A 22857-nucleotide genomic window follows, 5' to 3' on the forward strand; every position below is an offset into this window, starting at 1 on the left:
TCAGCCATTGCCAGGTAGTCATTCAGTAACACTCATTTCCAGTCTGACAAATCTACCCAAAACTACATTAGGTCAGTCACTCATTAGCTGTTATATGTAAAGCTAAAAGTGGATATTTGGAAAGTCCCTATGTTCATTCAACTAATGCAGTTTGCCAAAATGTATGTAGGAGGGATGCGGTTTTTGTGTGGGAGGGGAATAAGGTCAGGTGACTAAGAGTTTTTTGATGTATAAATACAAGGTTCCCTAACCCTTAACCAGCAGCACATCACAGCAAGACTACAGCAAGAGCCTCCAGTCAAAACGAAGAAGGGAGCCAAAGCTGCAGCAAAATCCAACATCAGAGGAGAATCATTTTGGCTTTTTTTTTTTTTTAGTTTGTTTCTTTTGGTCTGAGTCCTTGCTGACTGAAAACTCTTAGTAAATATTTTTGTTATATTTTGCGCCAGCCTACAGTAGATCTCACCATGAGATGCTGTACTTTACTTGTGTGTTTACTTTTGGGCATAAGCACACAAAACGGATGGAGCCTTCCCCTGAAGTCCGTCTTTGTCACCTTTCCAGGAGACATTCCCAAAAACATGACTGATTCGGAGCTGGCAGAAGTAAGTATGAGGGCTATTTTATTCAGACAGAATAAAATTGCATAAGTGGGATATTTGCAGAAAGACAGTGTAAATACAGATAAAGTTAATTTCTGCAGAAGGATTGTAACAGTAACACAGTAATGTTGGTTTGTCGTGTTCTCCTTCCAGAATTACCTAAAGAACTTCGGCTACATGAATACTGTGGAACGCAGTGGCTTCCAGTCTATGGTGTCCACCTCCAAGGCTCTGAAGAGGATGCAGAATCAGCTGGGGCTGGAGGAGACTGGGGTGCTGGATAAAGAAACCCTGGATGCTATGAAAAAACCTCGCTGCGGAGTTCCTGATGTGGCCAACTATCAAACCTTTGCAGGAGACCTCAAGTGGGACCACAAAGATGTTACTTATAGGTGAGCAAGAAAAAAAAAGTCACTGAGTTCACTATGTAAGGGGCGGACTGTGCAACGAAGTTCTGACTGTGTATGTTATTTTATCTCCTCCACAGGATCCTTAACTATTCCCCAGACATGGATAGCGCTATCATTGACGATGCTTTTGCCAGAGCGTTTAAGGTGTGGAGTGATGTGACCCCTCTGACTTTTACCCGTCTCTATGACGGCACGGCTGACATCATGATATCGTTTGGGAAAAAGGGTAATGTGCTTTACGATGGTCGTTTGATTTGTTTTATGCGCGCTGACGCAACATAGTTGCATAGAAAACCAAACACTAATGTGAAGTGCACATTTCTATTCAGACCACGGAGACCCCTACCCATTTGATGGTAAGGATGGCCTTCTAGCCCATGCCTACCCCCCTGGTGAGGGTATTCAGGGAGACGCCCACTTCGACGATGATGAGTTCTGGACCTTGGGGAAAGGAGCAGGTAATTAGAAACACCGGCAACAAGCATTTGTCTCCCCCTAGTGTTCACTTTAAATGTAATTAAATGTCCGGTCTCTTCTGTCTATATAGTTGTGAAGACTCACTTTGGAAATGCGAATGGCGCCACGTGCCACTTTCCCTTCAGTTTTGAGGGCAAATCTTACTCCACCTGCACCACACAGGGCCGCACAGACAATCTGCCATGGTGTTCCACCACAGCTGACTACGACAAGGACAAGAAATATGGCTTCTGCCCAAGTGAACGTAAGCTTGACACTGTATTCTCCAAGGCAAATCACATGTCACAGGTCACCCAGATAAGCGGATTTGCTTTTGTGACATGCTGACTTCTATTCTCTTTTCACCCTAACAGTTCTATACACTTTTGATGGAAATGCTGGTGGAGCTCCATGTGTTTTCCCTTTCACCTTTCTGGGGGAGGAGTATGACAGCTGTACCACAGAGGGCCGCAGTGATGGTTACCGCTGGTGTGCCACCACAGGCAACTTTGACCAGGATAAGAAATATGGATTCTGTCCCAGTCGTGGTGAGGGAACACATAAACCACAACACATAAATGCAGTGCAGTGCTGCCACAGTGCCTTGTTATTTTTGTTTAACTGCTGCTGTTATGTCTCTGTTTATCCAGATATAGCTGTAATTGGTGGAAATTCTGAGGGAGATCCCTGCCACTTCCCCTTTGTGTTCCTGGGTAAGGAGTATCACTCATGCACAAGTGAGGGACGAGGAGATGGCAAGCTGTGGTGCAGCACCACTGACAGCTATGATGATGACCAGAAATGGGGCTTCTGTCCTGACCAGGGTGAGCAACAAACACAAGGCAGAAAAAAAGAGGAGGTTAAAATGAATCATTAGTCATTAATAATATTTAATATATTTGTTACAGGTTATAGTCTGTTCCTGGTGGCTGCCCACGAATTTGGACATGCTCTTGGCCTGGATCACTCCAACATTAGAGAAGCTCTCATGTACCCCATGTACAGCTATGCTGAAGACTTCTCCTTGCATAGCGATGACATTAGCGGCATTCAGTATCTCTATGGTAAGCGTTTCTTCTTAGCATGCGGCATTAAAGTGTTAATGTACCTAACTTCGCAGCAATATCTCTCATGAAACTATATATTTTTTCAGGAAGTAGAACTGGCCCTGTGCCCACCCCACCTAACCCCAAACCGCCTACCGCTGAGCCCACTGAGCCCACTGATCCCACCACCACCACCACTACTGCAGTACCTGTGGATCCAACCAAAGATGCCTGCAAGCAGGACACATTTGACACCATCACTGTGATTCAAGGAGAACTACATTTCTTCAAGGATGGGTGAGCAGCTTACTCATCCTACTTTATCGCATTCTTCTTTTCCAAACAAGTAAAAACAAGATTTCCAAGCACATGAAATGTTAAATTTTGTGTGTCAATTTTATAGACATTACTGGAAGATGTCCGGGAGCAGCAATGCAGGGCCCTTTTCTATTTCTAACAAGTGGCCTGCTCTTCCAGCTGTCATCGACTCTGCCTTTGAGGATAGTCTGACCAAGAAATTGTACTTCTTCTCAGGTAATGAACCCTCATGCAATGTTTAACAGCCTGTATTAGCCAACAGTGCTGACGGTCTAATAATGATCATTTTATTGTTTACAGGGAGCAGATTCTGGGTTTACACAGGACAGAATGTTCTGGGTCCCCGCAGCATTGAGAAACTAGGCCTGCCCAACAACATTCAGAAAGTGGAGGGAGCTCTGCAGAGGGGGAAAGGCAAAGTGCTGCTCTTCAGTGGGGAGAACTTCTGGAGGTAGGTTAAAACTCAGCCTTGACAGTCCTGAATTTAAGAGAAAACTGCTACTTTTTTGCCATTTTAATGACATTTTCTCTCTTTGTTTTGTTTGATCTAAACAGGCTGGATGTGAAGGCCCAGACAATCGACAAGGGCTATCCAAAGTTTACTGATGTTGTCTTTGGTGGTATCCCCAGTGATGCTCATGATGTATTCCAGTACCAAGGTAAATAAACTACAAAATGTAAATTTTCTCTTAAGTTTAAGGGGGAAAAGCCCCCCAAAACATAAAAAAAAAACAGCAGTAGAGCACTTTAGGGTGTTTGCTTTAATTTATATTAACTTCATTATTTTCCTTATAGGTCACACTTACTTCTGCCGGGATCGCTTCTACTGGCGTATGAATTCCCGCAGGCAGGTGGACCGTGTTGGCTATGTCAAATATGACCTGCTCAAGTGCTCATCAGACACCCGCTACTGAATACACACATACTGAGCTGGGAGTTGTAATGTGGTGGTACCCATTTCTCCCAGCTGCTGTCTGGCAGAATGTGACAGTGTTTTTGTGTAGCACCTGCTGTGCTGATTTACGTGCTTTCTGGGATGTGAATAATTGTCTTTCAGTCATACTGGTTATAAAACATGTAGCGCCGGCCTAAAAATGTGCCAAAGTCCCAGTACACTAGAGCAAATTGCAATGTTTGGCACTGCCTTCCCTCAGTCTGATTGTCTGTGAACTGATGGTTATGGTGGCCTATAACAGAAACTTAATTATTCTTAACAGCGCTCTGGCTCAGACCCCGGAGCTGCAAAATAATTACCATGTCTGACAGGCTCAGACTATTAACAGTATTAGATTATTTTGATATTTATAGCAATATCTAACATTAATATTATTTTTGTCTCAAACTTATTTGTTTTGTACGATTATTGTGTGTTTTTCTGAAAATGGCTTCAGAGCCAATTACTTGCACTGGAAGACAAGGTATGTCTCCTACACATAAATTATTTAAGAGGTTTAATACATTTTGTAGGGATGCACCAAATATTTTCTTTACTGATACTGATATGATCAAAATTTGAAGTTTGCCAATAGCCGATGTTTTTGTTTTGATTGTATTGGTTTATTATTTATTCACCCTTTGTGCAAAGAAAACAAAGAACTGCCATTGTTAAAAATAACAGTTCATTACTTTATCTTTGAATATTAAGAATATTAATCTGTTTAGCCATCAAAATTGATGCGATACAAGAGATATCATGAACTAGTATCAGTGATTGCCATCTTGTTTGTGATAGGCCAGTGGAAGTCAATGAGACCGATATCAATCGATATTAATATGTTGATGTATCCCTAAATGTTTCTATCAAAGTCTTGCCTATCAATGCAATAAACTTTCTGTGAAAACAATTTAACCCTGTGAGCAGTATTAATCATTCACTAAAAACACACTGAAATGCTTTGAAGACAATTCAAGACAGCTAAAACATACACAGTGAAAAGTGTACACACTTGTGTTAAAATGCCAGAAAAAATAAGAGCACAATAAATCATTTCAAAACCCCTCTTACCTTTGATGTGACATATAAACCAAACAATTCAAATTAAAAAACAAACAAATATGTTACAGAAAAAAATATTTTTTTAAAAACTAAACAATACAATGAGCTTATTGCATAAGTGTAGACACCCTTCAAGTAATGCTTGGTTGAAGCGTCTTGAGTAAACAGCCCCCCCCCCCCCCCCCCCCCCCCCGATCAATTTAAAAGACTCCGATTAACCCCAATTAAAGTTCAGCTGCCCTGGGAGGATTTTCTTGGCATTTACTCAGTTGTAAGAAAAGTCATGTTTTGTAAAGAGCTTACAAAGCATCAAAGGGATCTCACTGGTGAAAAGTATCAGTTACTACAAAAATAAAAATACAAAAATAAGGCCGGAGAAAATATGGGACAACACTGACATTGCAAAGAACTGAATGACCCCCCTAAAAATTAATTCAAAGATGAAAACTGGTCAGGGAGAATTTCAAGAGACCAATAGTAACACTGAAGAAGCTGCAGAAGTAGAAGTATTGACAGAAGTGGTCAATACTTGGTTTGGAGCATATCTGATTTATGAATATGAAATTTTCCTACAAGCAGCAAAAATTGAATGCAGTATGTTAGGTTTTTAATTATCATTTCCTCAGTTTTTGTCCAATATATTGCTGTACATCATTCCAAAACATTTTGACACACACACACACAACAAGAATAATTAATATCGAGGGTCAGTGTTTGTCCTTTATAGGAATATTGCTTTTTAGTGACACTGCCTTCACAAATCAGCATTGGTAATTTATTCCATTTGACTGGTTGGAGAGACATTATGCTTTCATACAAGATTCCACACTAGAAGAGCTTGTTTATGAAAACTAGAACATTTCACAGGTAGCTTCTCTGTTTTATAATCAATATTTAAGCAAAAATGTAACCCCACCCATCAAACATGGTAAAACATGGTTTAGAAATGTGTTCCAAAACATATCTTTGACACTGAGTAAGTTGGTTAACCATTTCGCTTTAAATGAATTAGTTTGCATTATGAAACTTAAAGGTTTAGTGTGCACGCATATTACTCCGCACCCAATTACGTAATACGTCTTCCTCTTAAAAACAATAGTCCACTCAATGAGTAAAAACATAGTAATATCTCACGAATATTTGCAACAACCAAAAACGATCAAGTGATTATTAGAAATAAAATGTTGAAGTTAATAAAAAAATATTAAGACTGGTTAAAACAAAAAGCTCCGTTTTGAATAAAAACAATAAATAAGATCCGGTTGCACGGACAGGAAGCGAGGAGATACTCATGGTGCCCGACTAGAATGAAGCAACAATTATCGGTTAGTAACTTCTGTTCGAATTAGCGCCTCCACACCAAAGGACACCCTACTACTCGAAAATATACGGTAAGAAAAAAGAGCTGCGATTCTCCTGCCGAAGATGGAAATTGTTTTTATTTTCTTCAGGGAGAGAATTTGGGCGGTCTGCCGCAGCGGAGGCCCTCGAGGTCCCCAGTAGAGCTTTCAGAATGCCTGAATGGAAAAGTGGGTTAGTTGGTATAAAATGGCGACGCGGAGCAGGCAGGATGAAGGGCAGCTAGGCCCGTTTAAAAAAGGCTAACGCATGCTATTTTGCATCACGTAACACCCGATATGGCGACTTAGCAGAAGCATTTAGGTTATAACTGTACTGTGCTGCTCAAACACAAGTTCTATGATTGTAAGTGTCGGTTGTTAGCCCCACAAAAGCCCGACGTTAAGCGAACAGCAGTGCTGGTTAGCTATATGGAAGCTAGCCAGTTAGCTGTTTTGGTCGTGAGCAAGTTTATAAAAAACTTTGTTCCTGGGTCTTCAACAAATTATGATAGTGTGAAAATCACAAGAGTTTCTTTCCCTGAATCAAGATACCCATGATATTTACTAAAAATAAAGAGTCAAAAGATACGATGTTAACAGAAGCAAAAGGCTTTGGGGTAAATGCTCAGAAACAAACTCACTTGCACGTAATGCCTTTTAGTTAAACTGTGTAACAATATCAAGCACTGCAGTGGTTGCTGCAATGGAAAGCTACTACAGTACACATTATCTGAACATAGTCTGCTATAACAAATGAAGTCATATTTAACTCTAACCAGTAAAGAAGTATAAAGTTTATGAAAACTAACAATCTATCGGAACTACACCTAAGCAAACTATTAGTGTGCACTGCTCAGTTTGGTCTTTCCAACTAAATGCAAACTATAGAGAGTTCAATCTGACCTTGGAAACAGAGAAGTGACCACAAAACCTTCAGAGGTCATTTAGAGTTGGCTCTGATTGACAGGAGTTAGGCAGTATACAAGTTATGATCCACTGCAACAGCCTTATTCAGCAAATACACTCTTACTTAAATACAGTTGATTAAGTTAGACAATTTTTTTTCAGCCCCTAATGTCCGCAGGTCTTACTGGTTTTAAAGTTATGAAATACGTTGCTGTTTAACTCCATATAACATAGCTTAGAGTGTCTAAATTTTAAAAACAAATAGTGATCTTCCTTCGTACTTAAACTATGTGCAAGTTGCATATATCTATATATACAGTACTTGTATGGATATTCAAGGTATGTTTAAGAGATGACACCTTAGATTTACAGTACAGTAGTATGGTAGTGTAGATCTATTTTTTTTTTGGAAAATAGAAATAGGTGGAGTAGTTTGGTTAATTTTTTTTGTTTCATTCTTGTGGATAGTTATGGATTTGGAGGAAAATGAGGTGGAGAGCAGCAGTGATGCAGGTCCCTCAGGGATGGAGGAGCCATCTGAAAGTGGCATGGGAATGGAGTCATCAGAGGCGATGTCTGCAGACAGCAGTGATGCTGCTGCTTCTCATGCACAGGCCCCAGAGTCTGACTGCCATGTTGGACAGAGCTCGGAGGGACTTGTGGTAAGTTAAAAATACAGTGTGGTTAAACAAAACAAAATAAAACAAAAAAAACAACAGCGATGAATGTAGCTTTTTAATCTGTAAGTTTCCAGATGTCATCCTTTCTTTCCCTCACTCTTAAGGTGTTCATCCCAGAAACAAGCTCTAGCACAGATGTCAGAGTTTCATCGGTCCATCTTCCAGACTCCTCTTCAGTGGCCCAGTCCACCAGTGTGTCCAGTGTCTCCACGGTGACTCAGTCGGTGCTTGTGTCTGAGTCAGCTCAAGTGCTGGTCCACTCGAGTGCTGTCTCTGAAGGGGCTATGATGGTTTCTGACTCAACTGCTTCTACCTCATCAGATCTGGGGTCTGCCATTGACAAGATCATAGAATCCACCATCGGCCCCGATATCATGAATGGTATATGTTTTTAATGACTCTTCGTTTTCCATCATGTCCTGACAAGAGAACGATGAACTTGTCTTATGTTGAAAACTTTATGGCATGAGATTTTATATCTTTTTCTTTTAGGTTGTATAGCTGTGACCAGTGCAGAAGATGGGGGTGCAGAAACAACCCAGTATCTAATACTACAAGGTCCAGATGACGGTAAGTGGGGTGTTCCTGCTAACTTATCATCTTTCAATTGGCCAGAATAATTTAAAATAATAATTCTGATAAATGACTCTTATATGTTTTATATTTGTTTACAGTGCTTGTAAATGTCATGTATGTATGAATTGAATGCTTTAATTTGATCTTTATCCACTAGCAAAATAATTTTTACATTAGAAATGTGTTTATATTTTAAAGCAATATACATTTATATTGTTATACTTAAAATCTGTTTAGGCTGATGACAACAAAGTTAAACAAAGTTCAGGAATATTTTTTTAATCATTTCCTTGTTTATTGGTGCAGGTGCTCCTATGGTAGCTCAGATGTCATCTTCTGCCCTGTCCAATCGTATAGCAATAGAAGCTCTTGCCGAAGGTCCCACATCCACCTGTCTTGACCAGAGAGACCTGCAAGGCAATGTTGAGCCTGACCAGCCCGATGATCAGCCTGGACATTCAGGTTACTTAGAAGACAGCAGCAGCCAGCCTGACCAGCCACAGCACTCCCACCCCTCCCAGTACATGGACTGCAGTGCAGATGGTCCAGACCAGACAGAGGAATCTTCATCTTCCTATGTGGAGTGTTCAGGCGAGGAACCTGACCAGACACGCTCCCGTTCAGGCTTCCCTGACTATAGTGGGAATAACAGTGACCAGGATCTGCCTGGTTATGTGGGGTGCAGTGGAGCTGACTCAAATCCTACCAGCCGAAGTCACTATGTGGTGGAGTGCAGTGCTGGGTATCCTGGGCGTGCAGTGGATGACGGGGAGCGGCCACATCATTCACGCAGTTACATTGACAGTAGTGCAGATCACCGGACTCAGACAAGTCGTCAGTATGCGGCTGAGTATGGTGGGGAATGTGTTGTAGCTGCAGACTCTGAGCAGCCAGGTTGTTCTCGTTACCAAGCGGAGGACGACGATGATGAAGATGATGATGAGAACCAGGATCCAGATCAGCCACAGCACTCTCAACAGCAGCCCCAGCACTCCTGTTATATGGAGAGCAGCAATGGCCCAGAGGCTTCTCTCTATACTGACGACAGTTCCTCTTCAGACCATCCTCTGGCAGACACGGCAGGTTCAGGTGGGCTTCCAGAGGCACTGGAAGGCAGCGAGAGCCAGCCGGGCCCATTCATCAGCAGCAGTGGGACCTATACCTCTAATGCAGAACCTGAGCTGGCCCAGCACTGCTCACCCAGCAAAGAGGAGCCCCAAGGCTCTCAGGATGAAGCTGGGCTCGGCAGGGACATGGAGACATCAACTGTAGCAGAAGGCTCTGGAGAACGACCACCAAACCTGGCTGAGTTAGAGGAAATGATGGAGGTAGTGATCGTGCAGCAGTTCAAGTGTAAAATGTGTCCATACAAGAGTGCCTCCAAAGATACTCTTATCAACCACATGAGAGACAAACACTTCAAACCTGCAGGTAAGCTAGCAGAATAATAGCCATGACATTGTTATCTCACCAAGCTTGGTAGTATATAGATAAAATGTCTTTTCTTTTTTTTTTCCTTTTTTTTTCTTTTTACAATTTTAGGGGAAATGCCAAAGAAGCGTAAACGTGGACGACCTCCTAAAAGTGAGACCTTAGCCCGTCAAAAGGCAGAGAGGGAGGAGGCAGCAAAGATGAAGGCTGCAGAGTCCCAGCAAGCAGCAGAAGAAGAGGAGGATGACGTTGTGGATGATGGTGCTATTGATGATCCTGAAAGTTAGTGAAAAAGACATAGATGTAATATGCAAATTTCTGTCTTTGAATAGATTATAACATTAATACTTTTCTTGTTAATGAGCATTTACTCAATCACATAGCTCTCACTGTCATTTCCACTTATCCCTCACACTGATTAAAAATAATCTGTCTCCAGAGGACAGCGACTACAACCCAGCTGATGAAGATTCCAAAGGAAGACCACCTGCCATTCTGAAAAAGTCAGCAACTCCCACTTCCTCCTCCTCTTCTCCTCAAGGGCGTCCCCGACGTAAAGCTGGCCGTCCAAGGAAGTACTCAGTTGTAGATGAAGGCTACAGCAGCAAAGGTGAGTTTTCAGCCTATCACTGCGAGCCTAGAGAGCCTACATGCAAAACCTTAGGCAAATATATTCTCCTTTTTCCGCTTTTGTTGCAGAAGCAGAAAGTATTGCTAAGAAGCCTAGGGTTTGTTCGGATGCTAATGAGTCTGAAGAGGCAAGCTCTTCAGGCCTAGACAATAGTGCACCCACGGTGACTGATGGAGATGCACCTGAGGCAGTAATTAGCCAGTCAGACTCTGAGAACAAAGATCCTTCATCCAACCAACGGACGGAGGTGGAGTACTTCCCAAGAAAACGTGGCAGACCATCCCGGCGCTTCCTTCGCAAGAAATATAAGAAGTATATGAATCGGAAGTAAGTCTTTTTAACATTTTATTATAAATTCCATTAAAATATTTTAGAATGCACTAATTTCTTCTTTCTCTTTGTTATCTCCCAGTCGGCACTACAAATCTCTCAAACCACTGCTGAGACCTCACAACTGCTACATCTGTGGGTCACGTTTCCTCACTCTAGAAGACCTGCGCTTCCACATCGACTCACATGAAGGCAATGATCCGGAGCTCTTCAAGTGCCTGCAGTGCAACTATCGCTGCAAGCGCTGGTCCTCGCTCAAGGTCAGTTGCAATAAAACAGATCACAACACACTCAAGTTAACCTCAGTTTATTTGCATGTTTCCACAGTTTCCTAAAACATTTTTTTTTTTACAGGAGCACATGTTCAACCACGAGGGCACCAAGCCATTCAAATGTGAGGAGTGTGATTACACAAGCGTGTACAAGAAAGATGTTATTCGGCATTCGGCAGTCCACAACAAAGAGCGGTATGAGCGTCGCAACTGTGGTCAAACTCAGTTATTCCTGAAAAAGAACATGTTCATAAAGTTTTCTGTTGATGATATAACTGATTATTTCTCTTTCCTCTTGCAGGAAAAGGAAGACAGAGTCGGTAAGAATTTATATTTGAATGCCATCTACAATACTTATTGGCATATATGTGGTTTAAGAATAATTCTACAAAATAATCTGACAGAATTTCAGTTTCTGTTGTTTGCTGGTTGCTACTTACTGTAAGAGGTCAGCATTGTGATTTTTAGTCTGATTATTGCAGGTGCCGAAGGCGTCGGAGTTCCCCTGCCCTGTGTGTCACAGGGTGTATCCCATGCAAAAGAGACTTACTCAGCACTTAAAAACCCACAGCTCAGAGAAACCACACATGTGCGATAAGGTCAGAAAGAGGATTATGCAGTTCAAGAACTATTCTTTTCATATTCTTATCATTTTAAATTAAATATGGCAACTCAAACAAACAAAAAAGAGGGTAATCTCACTATCTCACAGAGGTGTGTCACCAGTACTAATGAATATTCTCTCCTGCTTTCTTCTTCCACTAGGAAGTTTGCTTACTTTCTTGTTTAAGATGCCTTTCTGTCTTTGCAGTGTGGAAAATCCTTCAAGAAGCGTTACACTTTCAAAATGCACCTCCTAACCCACATCCAGAGTCTTGAGGACAACAAGTCAGTACTCAGACTTCTATTCCTCCTCTTTTACTCTGTCATCTACCAGTCAGTCTTCTTTTAAAAACAAGGCTATCACAATAGTTAATAGTTTTTGGTCGAATAAGTAATTTAGGTGTGAGTGTGATATCATAACTAATGCCCCTCTGGTGTTAATGTGACAGGTTCAAATGTGAGTTTTGTGACTACACTTGTGACAACAAGAAGCTGCTGCTCAACCATCAGCTGTCCCACACCAACGACAGGCCTTTTAAGTGCGACTACTGTAAATACTCTACTTCCAAAGAGGAGTTTCTCGTCTCCCATCTGGCCATCAAACACACAGGTCAGTGCAGCAGAAAGACAATAACGCTAAATTTAAACAGCTTGAGTTTAAATTCACCTATTGAATTCACTTATTGATGTTGTGTGTTTTTTAAATTTCTCCAGGCGAGAAGCCTTTCTCCTGTGATATGTGTCACTTCATGACTAAGCACAGGAAGAACCTGCGCCTTCATGTGCAGTGTCGCCACGCTGAGGCATTTGAAGAGTGGTCTTTGGCTCACCCTGAAGAGCCTGTAAAGACACGGCGCAGACCTTTCTTCACCCTGCAGCAAATAGAAGAGCTGAAACAGCAACATGAAGACACACAGAGCTTGCAGAACACTATTGTGAGTTTGATTTGTTGTTATCTTGTGTTACTTTTATGCCAATGGGGGGTGAGAAGGGAAAAAAACATGAAAATAACAAAATAATGAGATTGTATGTTTTGTTTTTTGTTTTTTAATTTGTAAATGTCCATATGCATGAAAATTCAGCAATTTGCAAAATTTAGAAATATTATTTACTCTTAAAGAATAACCATAGTTTTTGTTTTATTTTTTCTTTCTGTCTTTATTTCTTTTTTTCAACATGATCTTATTAGGTCACTGTGGATTCTGCAACACTGCAAGCCATGCAGGGCATGGAAAACGCCTCAGTGTCCCAGGACGCATTGGGAAACACCACGATCATCTATGAACAAGGTCAGTAAGGATTTCTCTGAAAACATATTAAATATTCATGGTGAAGATGAAGATGAAGATGGCGCCGAGTATGGCAGCCTTGTCGCGAGCTCCCCCAAGCAACAGCTTTTCTCTGTGTTTAATTTTACTTTTCCTTCATTTTTTTGCGAGTAGCACTTGTCTCCTTGTGTACGACCGACAAACCTTACTGGACATAAAAGACGGTCTTTCTTATAACTTTCCGGAGTTCAAGTTTTGCAACACGGACGCTCCGTTTGCAGACCCCCCATTCATCTCACCTGAGACGCCTTTGTTCTTTGTCCATGGAGGCCGCAAACGCCGACGCAGAGGGAGAAGATCTGGCGTTCTGGTTCGACTGAGACGGCGCACTAACAGACCACCGTTACCCAGTTTATTACTGGCTAATGTGCAGTCTCTGGAGAACAAGCTGTGCGAGCTTCGGGCACGGATCTCATTCCAGCGAGAGATGCGGGACTGCTGCGTGATCTGCCTCACAGAAACCTGGCTATCGGACAAAGTACTGGACTCCGCAATACAACTACCGGGGTTCTCCGTGCATCGCGCGGACAGGTCACAGGATCTTACTGGGAAAAGCAGAGGCGGTGGTGTGTGTTTCATGATCAACAACAGCTGGTGTGATTATGCGAACGTGCACCCGGTCAAATCCTTCTGCTCACCGGACCTGGAGTACCTGATGATTAAGTGCCGGCCATTCTGGCTACCGAGGGAATTTACAGCAGTGATTATTACGGCTGTTTACATTCCCCCACAAGCCGACACTGACCGAGCACTCAGGGAACTGTACAGCGCGATCAACAGCGAGGAAACCGCACACCCAGAGGCAGCGTTTATCACAGCCGGAGACTTTAATAAGGGAAACCTGAAGAAAGTCTCACCCAAACTCCATCAACACATCCATTTTAACACTCATGGAGACAGGCTACTCGACCACTGCTACACCTCTTTCCGGGATGCATACAAAGCCCTCCCCCGCACCCCATTCGGCCAATCAGATCACCGCTCCATCCTGCTCCTGCCCGCCTACAGGCAGAAGCTGAAACAGGAAGCTCCAACCCAGAGGGCGGTGCACTGTTGGACGGACCAATCGGAGTCTGCGCTGCGGGACTGTTTTGATCACGCGGACTGGGAAATGTTTCACGTGGCTGCTAGAGACATTGATGAGTACACAGACTCAGTCTGTGGATTTATCAGGAAATGCGTGGAAGATGTCGTCCCATCCAGAACAGTTAAATCCTTCCCAAATCAAAAACCCTGGATTAACGGAGATGTTCGCGCGGCACTGGCGGCATGGAGCACCGCCTTTGCCTCCGCGAACACATCGGACTACAAACACGCACATTACCAACTCCGGAAGACGATCAAAGCAGCCAAACGTGAGTACAGGGACAGGGTGGAGCAACAGTTTGACAACCCTCGGAGTATGTGGCAGGGACTAAACACGATCACAGACTTTAGAGGGAAAACCAGCACACCGCAGACCACGGCCTCTCTGTGTGAGGATCTAAACGTATTCTACGCTAGATTCGACGCAGCGAACACCATGAGACCGGACAGTGTGCGCACCGCGGATGACGTCAGTGCGCACACTGTGTCTGAGGAGGATGTGCGGAGGTGCTTCAGGAAGGTGAACGCACGCAAAGCTACTGGTCCGGACGGGATTCCCGGCCGCGTCCTCAAGTCATGCGCGGCTCAGCTGGCCGGAGTGTTCACACACATCTTCAACCTTTCCCTCTCTCTGTCTGTAGTCCCAGCCTGCTTCAAAATGGCCACCATCCTCCCTGTACCCAAATCCTCCACCATCTCCTCATTAAACGACTGGCGACCTGTAGCCCTGACCCCCATCGTGAGCAAATGCTTCGAGAAGCTGGTCAGGGACTTCATCCGCTCTGCACTACCCGAGTCACTGGACCCCCTACAGTTCGCATACCGCCACAACAGGTCCACTGATGATGCCATAGCCCTGACACTACACACTGCCCTGTCACACCTGGAGAAGAGAGACACGTATGTGAGAATGCTGTTTGTAGATTACAGCTCAGCATTCAATACCATCGTTCCCTCGAAGCTGGACAGGAAACTGCAGGATCTAGGACTGAGCAGCTCCCTCTGCAGCTGGATCCTTAGCTTCCTGTCTGACAGACGCCAAGTGGTCAGACAGGGCAGCATCACCTCATCCCCCATCACACTGAACACTGGTGCTCCACAGGGGTGTGTACTGAGCCCTCTCCTGTACTCACTCTACACCTACGACTGCACGGCCACTAACAACTCCAACATCATTGTGAAGTTTGCGGACGACACTACAGTGGTGGGTCTTATCACCAACAGTGATGAGACAGCTTACAGGGAGGAGGTCAGCGCCCTGACCCACTGGTGTCAAGACAACCATCTCACCCTCAACGTCGCAAAGACAAAGGAGTTGATAGTGGACTTCCGGAGGTGCAGAGAAGTACACACCCCCATCACCATCAACGGCGCTGCTGTGGAGAGAGTGAGCAGCTTCCGGTTCCTTGGTGTACATCTGGCTGAGGATCTTACGTGGTCAGTACACACAAACAAAACAGTGAAGAAGGCGCAGCAGCGCCTCTTCTTTCTCAGGAGACTGAAAAGATTCGGCATGAGCCCTCGCATCCTCAGGACCTTCTATCACTGTGCCATTGAGAGCATCCTCACTGGATGCATCACCACCTGGTATGGCAACAGCACCGCCTACAACTGCAAAGCTCTCCAGCGAGTAGTGCGGTGCTCTGAACGGATAATTGGAGGTGAGCTTCCCTCCCTCCAAGACATCTACAGGAAGCGGTGCCTGAGGAAAGCGGGGAGGATCATCAAGGACTCCAGTCACCCCAGCCATCAACTGTTCAGACTGCTTCCATCAGGAAGGAGGTTCTGCAGCATCCGGTCCCGTACCAGCAGACTGAGAGACAGCTTTTTCCACCAGGCCATCAGACTGCTGAACACGTCATAGACACCTCAGCTTCACTACTGGAACTTTAACATTATGCACTCCATACTGTACAGTAATGCCACTGTTTTGCACATGTCTCACTCTGTATATTTTATTTTATTTATTTTAAATATTCTACTTATTGTTTACTCTATTTAATTTGTAAAATATGTGTGTACACACACACACACACACACACACACACACACACACACGTAGAAAAATATTTAGTATACATATCCAGAAATGCATATACTATTATATATTGTACATATATTTATTAGTTTCAGATGTAGCCATTCTTGTATTTTGCACAACTCTGTTGCTTGTGAAGCTCGCACACAAGAATTTCACTCACATGTGCTGTACCAATGTACCTGCACATGTGATGTGACAATAAAAGTGATTTGATTTGATTTGGTGTTATATATAACCTGAATGACAAGCTCTGAACTTTTCTCCATGTGCTTCTCCTCAGCTGAATCCAGCGACCTATCTGCTCAGAATGCCCTGGACCTACTGCTGAATATGAGCAATGCACGGGAGCTGGTTGGGAACTCCTTACAGGTCAGCTCATCAAAATTTCAGAACGGTTACATGAAAGATAGCATTGTATTCTATAAAATAAACGAAAAAATAATAACGGTAAAATATATCTTGATTGTTTTTCACAGGTAGCAGTGCTGAAGTCAGATGGAAAAGCTTTGGAGAAGGGAACATGGAGCACGGTGACAGCAGCGTCCGGTCAGGCCCAAAAGATCTTGACCTTCCATGTTTCTGAGAATGGCGAGACAGTGCTACAAGAGGCCTACGAGGCTGCCACCTCTGAAACAGGCGAGCTTACCCACATCGCCATTGAAGGCTATGAGGGGGGAGGGGACTTCAGTGTGGTGGAGCAGGCAGCTGAAGAAATCCGTAGTCCTGGATATAGGTAACATAGCACACACAGTCCAATTTGTAGCTTATGTTCAAATATTTCATAAGCAAGAGATTACTTTCATATTAAGGACATTTTGGTGTCTCAGCAGTTTCTAATCTTATTAAACTGCTTTCTTTTCAGTAATGTGGAGTCTAGCCCTTCTCAAGCTTTAGAGGTTTCTGGGTCAGAGAGCTTGAAAAGTGACAAGTATTATCTTACATCAGCACTGGCTGATGGTGTATTGCAACAAGTGGAGGTAACTAGCAACTGTAGTTTATACCATAAACAGATTTACTATCTCTGTCTTCCACTCCTTGACTGTGTTGTCTGTTCTCCGTTAGCTGAGCAGCGAAGCTCCAGCTTCTCCCTCTGCAGTGGGCTCTCCCAGTCTCACTACCAAGAGGTTTTCCTGTCGAATCTGCATGGAGTCTTTCCATGGACGCTCGGACATGGAGAACCACAAGAGGGCGCACGTGGATGCCAATACTTTTAAGTGTCCTGACTGTGACTTCACCTCCACCTCCTGGCCTGAGGTCAAGGTGAGTCCTTCCAAACCCCAGATTTATCAGTGGAAAGTTGGCCAACGTTAGCTAGATTTTTCCACTGGAGGCAGTGATGACAATTAAAATTGATAAACAGCTTCATATTAACTCATTCACTGCCATTGACGTCTATAGACGTCAATTGGCCATTGGCAGTGAATGGGTTTAACTCATTCACTGCCAATGGCTGGCAGTGAATGAGTTAATATAAATGGGGTAAAAAAACAATAATTGAGAGGTGTACACCCCCATATTCATTTAGTTTGACATTTATACTCTGAGCCATTTTAATGACATTTGAAAAACATCTCGCTCTAACTTTTGCTCCTTTGAATTGTGATTAATGTTCTGTTTTGTGTTAGACCCACATGGGACAGCACTCCTACCTGCGTCCTCACAAGTGTCCAAACTGCAGCTTTGCCTCCAAGAACAAGAAAGACCTACGCAGACACATGATGACGCACACCAATGAGAAACCATTTTCTTGCAAACTTTGTGGACAAAGGTGGGAGCATCTAACACATCTGTATTCATTAGGCATTAGAGGTACAGAACAGCTATTAATGTGAGTGTTTTTTGTTTTTTTTAACTCAGGTTTAACCGCAATGGCCATCTGAAGTTTCACATGGAGCGTCTTCACAATCAGGATAATCCTGCTCGCAAAAGTCGAACTACTGCGTCTCAGCAAACTATAATAGTTAACAGCGATGAGGAGGCATTAGCCACACTACAGTGTAAGAAACACAGGATCATACAAGCCAAGACTTACAGTTTGTGCTTAAAAGTAATAATAACAGTAAACGCAAAGGTGTCAGTGGTCAGAAGTCCATAAACAGAGGCCTCAGTGTAAAACAGATAAAAAATGAACACAAAGTTAATATATTTTAATGTGTGTATGTGTGTGTACATCAGCCCTGCAGGGACATCAGGCAGTGATCACTCCCGAGCGGCTGCAGGCTCTAGGACAGGAGCACATCATTGTAGCTCAGGAACAAGCACTGTCAGACCAGGTAACAGCTCTCACACAGTACAGCCTATATGTATGTAGTGTACTCTCCAAAATGGATTGATTTTGCACGTGTAACTGCTAAACATTTGATAAATAAGAACCCTTAAATGTGCATTAATCAGGAGGAAGGTGCATACATCCAGCAGATAACCACCATAGACGGTCAGACGGTCCAGCATCTGATGACGGGAGACAACCAGGTGACTGAGGTGAGTTCCATTTTAATCATTCTACCGCTGTGCATGTAAAATGCGTATGCATTAAAATTTTAAGAAACGTGATTTTAAAGTATTTTAATGTATATTTTTTGCTTAAACTTATTGTATAACATGTTTGTATGGCCACCCTTGCTTTTGACTCATGGGTGTCAGTTTATCTCACTTGGTTGAGGTTCAGGGTTTAATTTTGACCCAGTGCCCTTTGCCTTGTGTCTTCCTCCATTATATTTCCCCACTTACCTGTCTGAAAAGCTTTGTTGTCCTATAAAATAAAGGCAAAAAAAAAATGTTTGTACAAAAAGAAGGTCTGATTCTGGCTCCATGCATCAAGATAAATTTGGGGCCTCAGAGGTGGTTTATAGTCTTGTGTGTGATAGAACACAATAATCATGAAAGTGCCTAAGGCTTCTTTGTGGTATTGTATAATCAGTATCAATGTTAGATTTAATCTCACCTTATTTGTCCCATGTTCACTTTCAGGTCCAGTATATCATCTCACAGGATGGAGTTCAACACTTACTTCCTCAAGAGTATGTAGTAGTAGCTGATGGCAACCACATACAGGTAAGTGTTTGACTGCCTAAACGGTGCATATATATGCAGTATTTAATAGTGAGGATATCTGTCTCATTTGTAACTGGTTCTGTGACTGGCCCTCAGATGCCAGACGGACAGATAATCCAGTACGAACATGACAGAACCATTGTCCAGGAGCAACAGGTGAGACAGGTCTAAGATCTAAAACATGCTGAATGGACCTCTGTGTAGGATGGAGTGGGAGCTGTTTGTGAATACTTTATTGGATTTCTCCAATCTTGTTCTCAGTGTGTAATCATCTGTACATCCAAATTTAGAAGCTTTTGTATTTTTAAATTGAAGTGATGGGAACCAGTATCTAACTGGTTACATTGAGCAACTTCACAACTAGTGCAACTGAATCATATACATGGAATTGTCTATAAAGTTAAGTCAAACTTTATAGACAAATGAAATGTCATTATGTCCAAACATAACTCAAATTTAAAAACAAATATAAAAGAGATTATTTAGTCATTTTGGTTTGTGAGCTCAAACTGTTTTGTGTGTATTGTATATGAGTGTAAACTTGTATATAGTTAAACATGTATATTATCTGATTACATGCCAAACTCTGAACATTGATTTGCAAATTGGGCGGGAACAAATAAGTGTAAACTTCATCCTACTCCTTTTCAAGCATAATAATTGTGTGGGATTCAGAGATATTCATGACAACTTGATGTCTTTATCTTGGTTTTTTTGTGTGTGTTTACAAAGTTTTTGTTCTTGTAACTCAGTTATTTTCACGTTTGAAATAAACTCTATTCTGTTCTATTTGTAGATTGCTGTAAGTCACGACGGTCAGATCCAGTACCTACCTGTCAGCTCTGATCAACAAATCGTGAATGCTGAAGATCTGGAGGCTGCTGCCCACTCTGCTGTCACAGGTTGGCTCTTATGAGAGTGCTCAGTTGATGTTCAGTTCCAAGTTTTTGGATTTTATGAATTTCTTATAATTTTGTCCCAAATATATGATAAGGTTTCTTCAGGAAAGCCAGTAAGTAATTCCTTAAATGCAGACATTTTTGAAAGTGATAAACAAACATCATCAGTAGGTTTAAAACTTGCCAAAATATAATTTATTTCTAATATTAGCTTCAGTATAAATAAAGCTGAAAAGTATGAACTCTGATCTTTGTTCCTGCAGCCGTAGCAGACGCAGCCATGACACAGACCCAGACAGTCTACACTGAGGCTACACCTGAGCAACTGGAAGAGCTGCAGCAACAGGGCATCCACTATGATGTCATTACTTTCTCCAATGAATAGAGATACAAGTGCACCAAGAGGAGGACCAATACAAACCACTATGAGCTAACAGAACAGTGACCTCAACTTATTTATGCATCTAGCTGGCAGTGAAGTGAAAAAAGGCCTTATCTCCTGCCCAGCATCACCTGCTCGGGGCGGCTGCATCAGTCAAGATCAACAGCTTCTTGTAAATTTCAATTATTGTACGCAGTGCTTCTAATTTATTCATAGGTACTGGAACGTTGGGCTCTTCTCTAATTATTCAAACCGAATTGTGTACATGTGCCCCAACAGCTCCCATTTGCAAGACAATGTTATTAAAAATGATAAAATGGCTTATTTCATGTTATTGAAACTGTCCTAATGAACATTTTAGTTTTTGAATGGAATGAAATGAAAAGGCACGCTTTATTTTTGATGTGTAATCAGATAAGTTAATTAATAAAATGCCACAATATTGTTTTTACATAATATTATGTACATACATTTCGCATGTGTCTTCTGTTGTGCAAAGGAAGACATGTTTTGATTTGATGAGTATAAAGTGTTTAATATGTTCAAAGCTGACACCAAATAAATCACTTTATACATGTATGTAATCCTTAATGTGTCTGCTCAGAATTATTTCATCTTGTCCGTATCTGTTTTAACATATCCCATCTATATAAATGCAATCGTTGGCCACTCTATTAGGTACACCTTGCTAGTACAGGGTTGGATCCCTTTGCTGCTTTTATTCTTCATAGCATGGATTCAACAAGGTGCTGGAAAAATTTGAGATTTTCTCCTTGTTGACAGGATCGCATCGCGTGGTTGTTGCACATCTGTGATGTAAATCTGTTCCACCACATTCCAAAGGTGCTCTATTGGACTGGGATCTGGTGACTGTAGAGGTCATCTGAGTGCAGTGAGCATGTTGTCATGTTCAAGAACCTTGGGCATGATTTGAGCTTTGTGACAAGTTATGTAGCTTCGTCCTGAGTGTATGTAATATGTTGTATAACAATGCTAACTTATCACATTGAACATATCTATATTGAAAACGCGTCCTGTAGCTTAATACTGGCCCCATCCTTGAACTGCATGAAAATCATATGTTTACACATTGATTTAAATTTCTGGATATTTGGACATTGTTCGTCCTTAGCCGCTAATCCACTCCACAATTTAACCACGCACACAGACACACAAACTTTTCCTATCAGTTAATTTTGGAGTTGCTACAAAGTTTGTAGCAACTCCAAAATTAACCGATGAAAATAGTACATAGGTTAAAGTACCACATGATGTACTGTCAGTGAAAGCTGCACTTGTTTTATTGATAAAGTTAAAGAAAAAAGTCAAAGGCATTAATCATCCATGTAACTGTGTCACTATAAAACACTTTAAAACAGGCTTTAAACATGAGCTTTTCAAGAATTTGCGTCACTTAAAGCACATTATGTCAGTTTGTTTAAGAAGCAGGGTTGCAGCCATTTCATTATGATGTCACTCTCAAAGATCACAGAGCAGATCACATAGCATTTGTAGAATCAAGAGATCTGGTACAAAGACGTGCATGTGGTGTCTTATTGCACCCCAAAATGATATGTGGCGGGATCTTTTAGTGGTTTTTGTACAGCGGATCAGTTAATTTGTGCGTGCATACCACCCCAAATGTACCTTGCATTCAAGAAAGACCTCAACTGTTACTGGAACATATGGCTCAGCTAAAATGCAGGTCCAGGTTTACAGGCCAGCTGTATTTCTGCTACGTGCACATGGAATTGACACTTCATTGCATATACATTTGCCTCCCGTTCCTTTTGTTGTTTTAGGTTAATACTTTAAAAGGCGATTTAAAAAAATTAAATAACGTGAGAGTTATGTCAGGTGGAATTGTATGTGTGTGAAAGCTGTACATTTCTCCTCAAATCAATGTTTTGATTCAGTGTGTCAACCCATGTGGTACTTTAAATTACACAAATGAAGGTTTAGAGTGCTGCAGTCTAGTAGGTATTGACTCAAGCAAGATTTAAAAAGCATTACAAGTTGATCATGACCCTAATTCAGAAAGCATTAATTTTTTCCTGCAAAAGAACACAACCTCCAGGCTTTTTCAGCATTGTCAGTTTGTGCAAAGAATCATTTTCCACTACATGTACAACAGGTGAAAAACAAATTAAAATAAAAACATTAAACCTCCCAAGTGTTTTTTGTTTAATTGCTATTATTTTTCATTTCCTAAAGATTAATTGAAAGGTCCATGGAGTTTGGAGGGTGAGGACCCAGGAAACCGCAACAAGGAGGAGAGGGACAGAAAATGGCAAGTCGCAAAGGAGGCCTTGGAGACCATGATGAAAATGTCCACCTCACTCAGGCTTTTTGCTTTAGACTTTCCATTCTGGACCAATCTATGTGCAGAAATGTGCCTAAAACCCTGAAAACTGTTAAACTTACCACAGATATTCACTTAGTGTCTATAATAACAACATTTAATAGTTTC

General features: G+C 42.1%; 2 protein-coding genes across 4 annotated transcripts; both read left to right on the forward strand.

Annotated features, from left to right (window-relative positions):
• Positions 1–268: 268 nt before the first annotated feature.
• mmp9 (matrix metallopeptidase 9) lies at positions 269–4681 on the forward strand. The gene is made up of 13 exons (XM_086277359.1): positions 269–605; positions 756–994; positions 1090–1238; positions 1342–1470; positions 1560–1733; positions 1843–2016; positions 2119–2292; positions 2377–2532; positions 2622–2811; positions 2918–3048; positions 3133–3283; positions 3388–3491; positions 3628–4681. Exons 1-13 carry the CDS (start codon positions 468–470, stop codon positions 3744–3746), a joined length of 2028 nt encoding a protein of 675 aa, XP_086133485.1. The 5' UTR covers positions 269–467; the 3' UTR covers positions 3747–4681.
• Positions 4682–6015: 1334 nt separating this feature from the next.
• On the forward strand, positions 6016–20965 carry znf335 (zinc finger protein 335). Of its 3 annotated transcripts, none has more exons than XM_086277346.1 (28): positions 6016–6219; positions 7543–7736; positions 7859–8135; positions 8247–8324; positions 8637–9761; positions 9873–10043; positions 10201–10371; positions 10461–10719; positions 10805–10982; positions 11077–11189; positions 11296–11314; positions 11477–11593; positions 11806–11882; positions 12047–12207; positions 12312–12532; positions 12787–12886; positions 16333–16421; positions 16529–16785; positions 16915–17029; positions 17115–17312; positions 17678–17820; positions 17910–18049; positions 18228–18325; positions 18447–18533; positions 19023–19106; positions 19203–19262; positions 19903–20008; positions 20269–20965. In XM_086277346.1, exons 2-28 carry the CDS (start codon positions 7545–7547, stop codon positions 20388–20390), a joined length of 4758 nt encoding a protein of 1585 aa, XP_086133472.1. In that variant the 5' UTR covers positions 6016–6219; positions 7543–7544; the 3' UTR covers positions 20391–20965. The 3 variants fall into 3 exon arrangements, with proteins under 3 accessions (XP_086133472.1, XP_086133473.1, XP_086133471.1); XM_086277347.1 differs by lacking the exon at positions 6016–6219 and adding an exon at positions 6380–6785; XM_086277345.1 differs by lacking the exon at positions 6016–6219 and adding an exon at positions 6837–7413.
• The last annotated feature ends 1892 nt before the right edge of the window (positions 20966–22857 follow it).

The sequence above is a fragment of the Aulonocara sp. 'chitande type north' Nkhata Bay genome, linkage group LG20 (assembly GCF_057382095.1).
Source record: "Aulonocara sp. 'chitande type north' Nkhata Bay isolate Kocher_YH1m ecotype deep benthic linkage group LG20, A_spYH_male_GT1.1, whole genome shotgun sequence".
Taxonomy (NCBI): domain Eukaryota; kingdom Metazoa; phylum Chordata; class Actinopteri; order Cichliformes; family Cichlidae; genus Aulonocara; species Aulonocara sp. 'chitande type north' Nkhata Bay.

What these genes read in the sequence shown, in the direction of transcription:
- mmp9 (XM_086277359.1), top strand. Translation starts at nt 468, where the DNA reads ATGAGATGCTGTACTTTACTTGTGTGTTTACTTTTGGGCATAAGCACA. An exon ending in GGGCTTCTGTCCTGACCAGG is followed by an intron (nt 2,293 to 2,376) that starts GTGAGCAACAAA and finishes TATTTGTTACAG; the next exon opens with GTTATAGTCTGTTCCTGGTG. An exon ending in CGGCATTCAGTATCTCTATG is followed by an intron (nt 2,533 to 2,621) that starts GTAAGCGTTTCT and finishes ATATTTTTTCAG; the next exon opens with GAAGTAGAACTGGCCCTGTG.
- znf335 (XM_086277345.1), top strand. An exon ending in CAAACACTTCAAACCTGCAG is followed by an intron (nt 9,762 to 9,872) that starts GTAAGCTAGCAG and finishes TTACAATTTTAG; the next exon opens with GGGAAATGCCAAAGAAGCGT. An exon ending in GAGACAACCAGGTGACTGAG is followed by an intron (nt 18,534 to 19,022) that starts GTGAGTTCCATT and finishes GTTCACTTTCAG; the next exon opens with GTCCAGTATATCATCTCACA.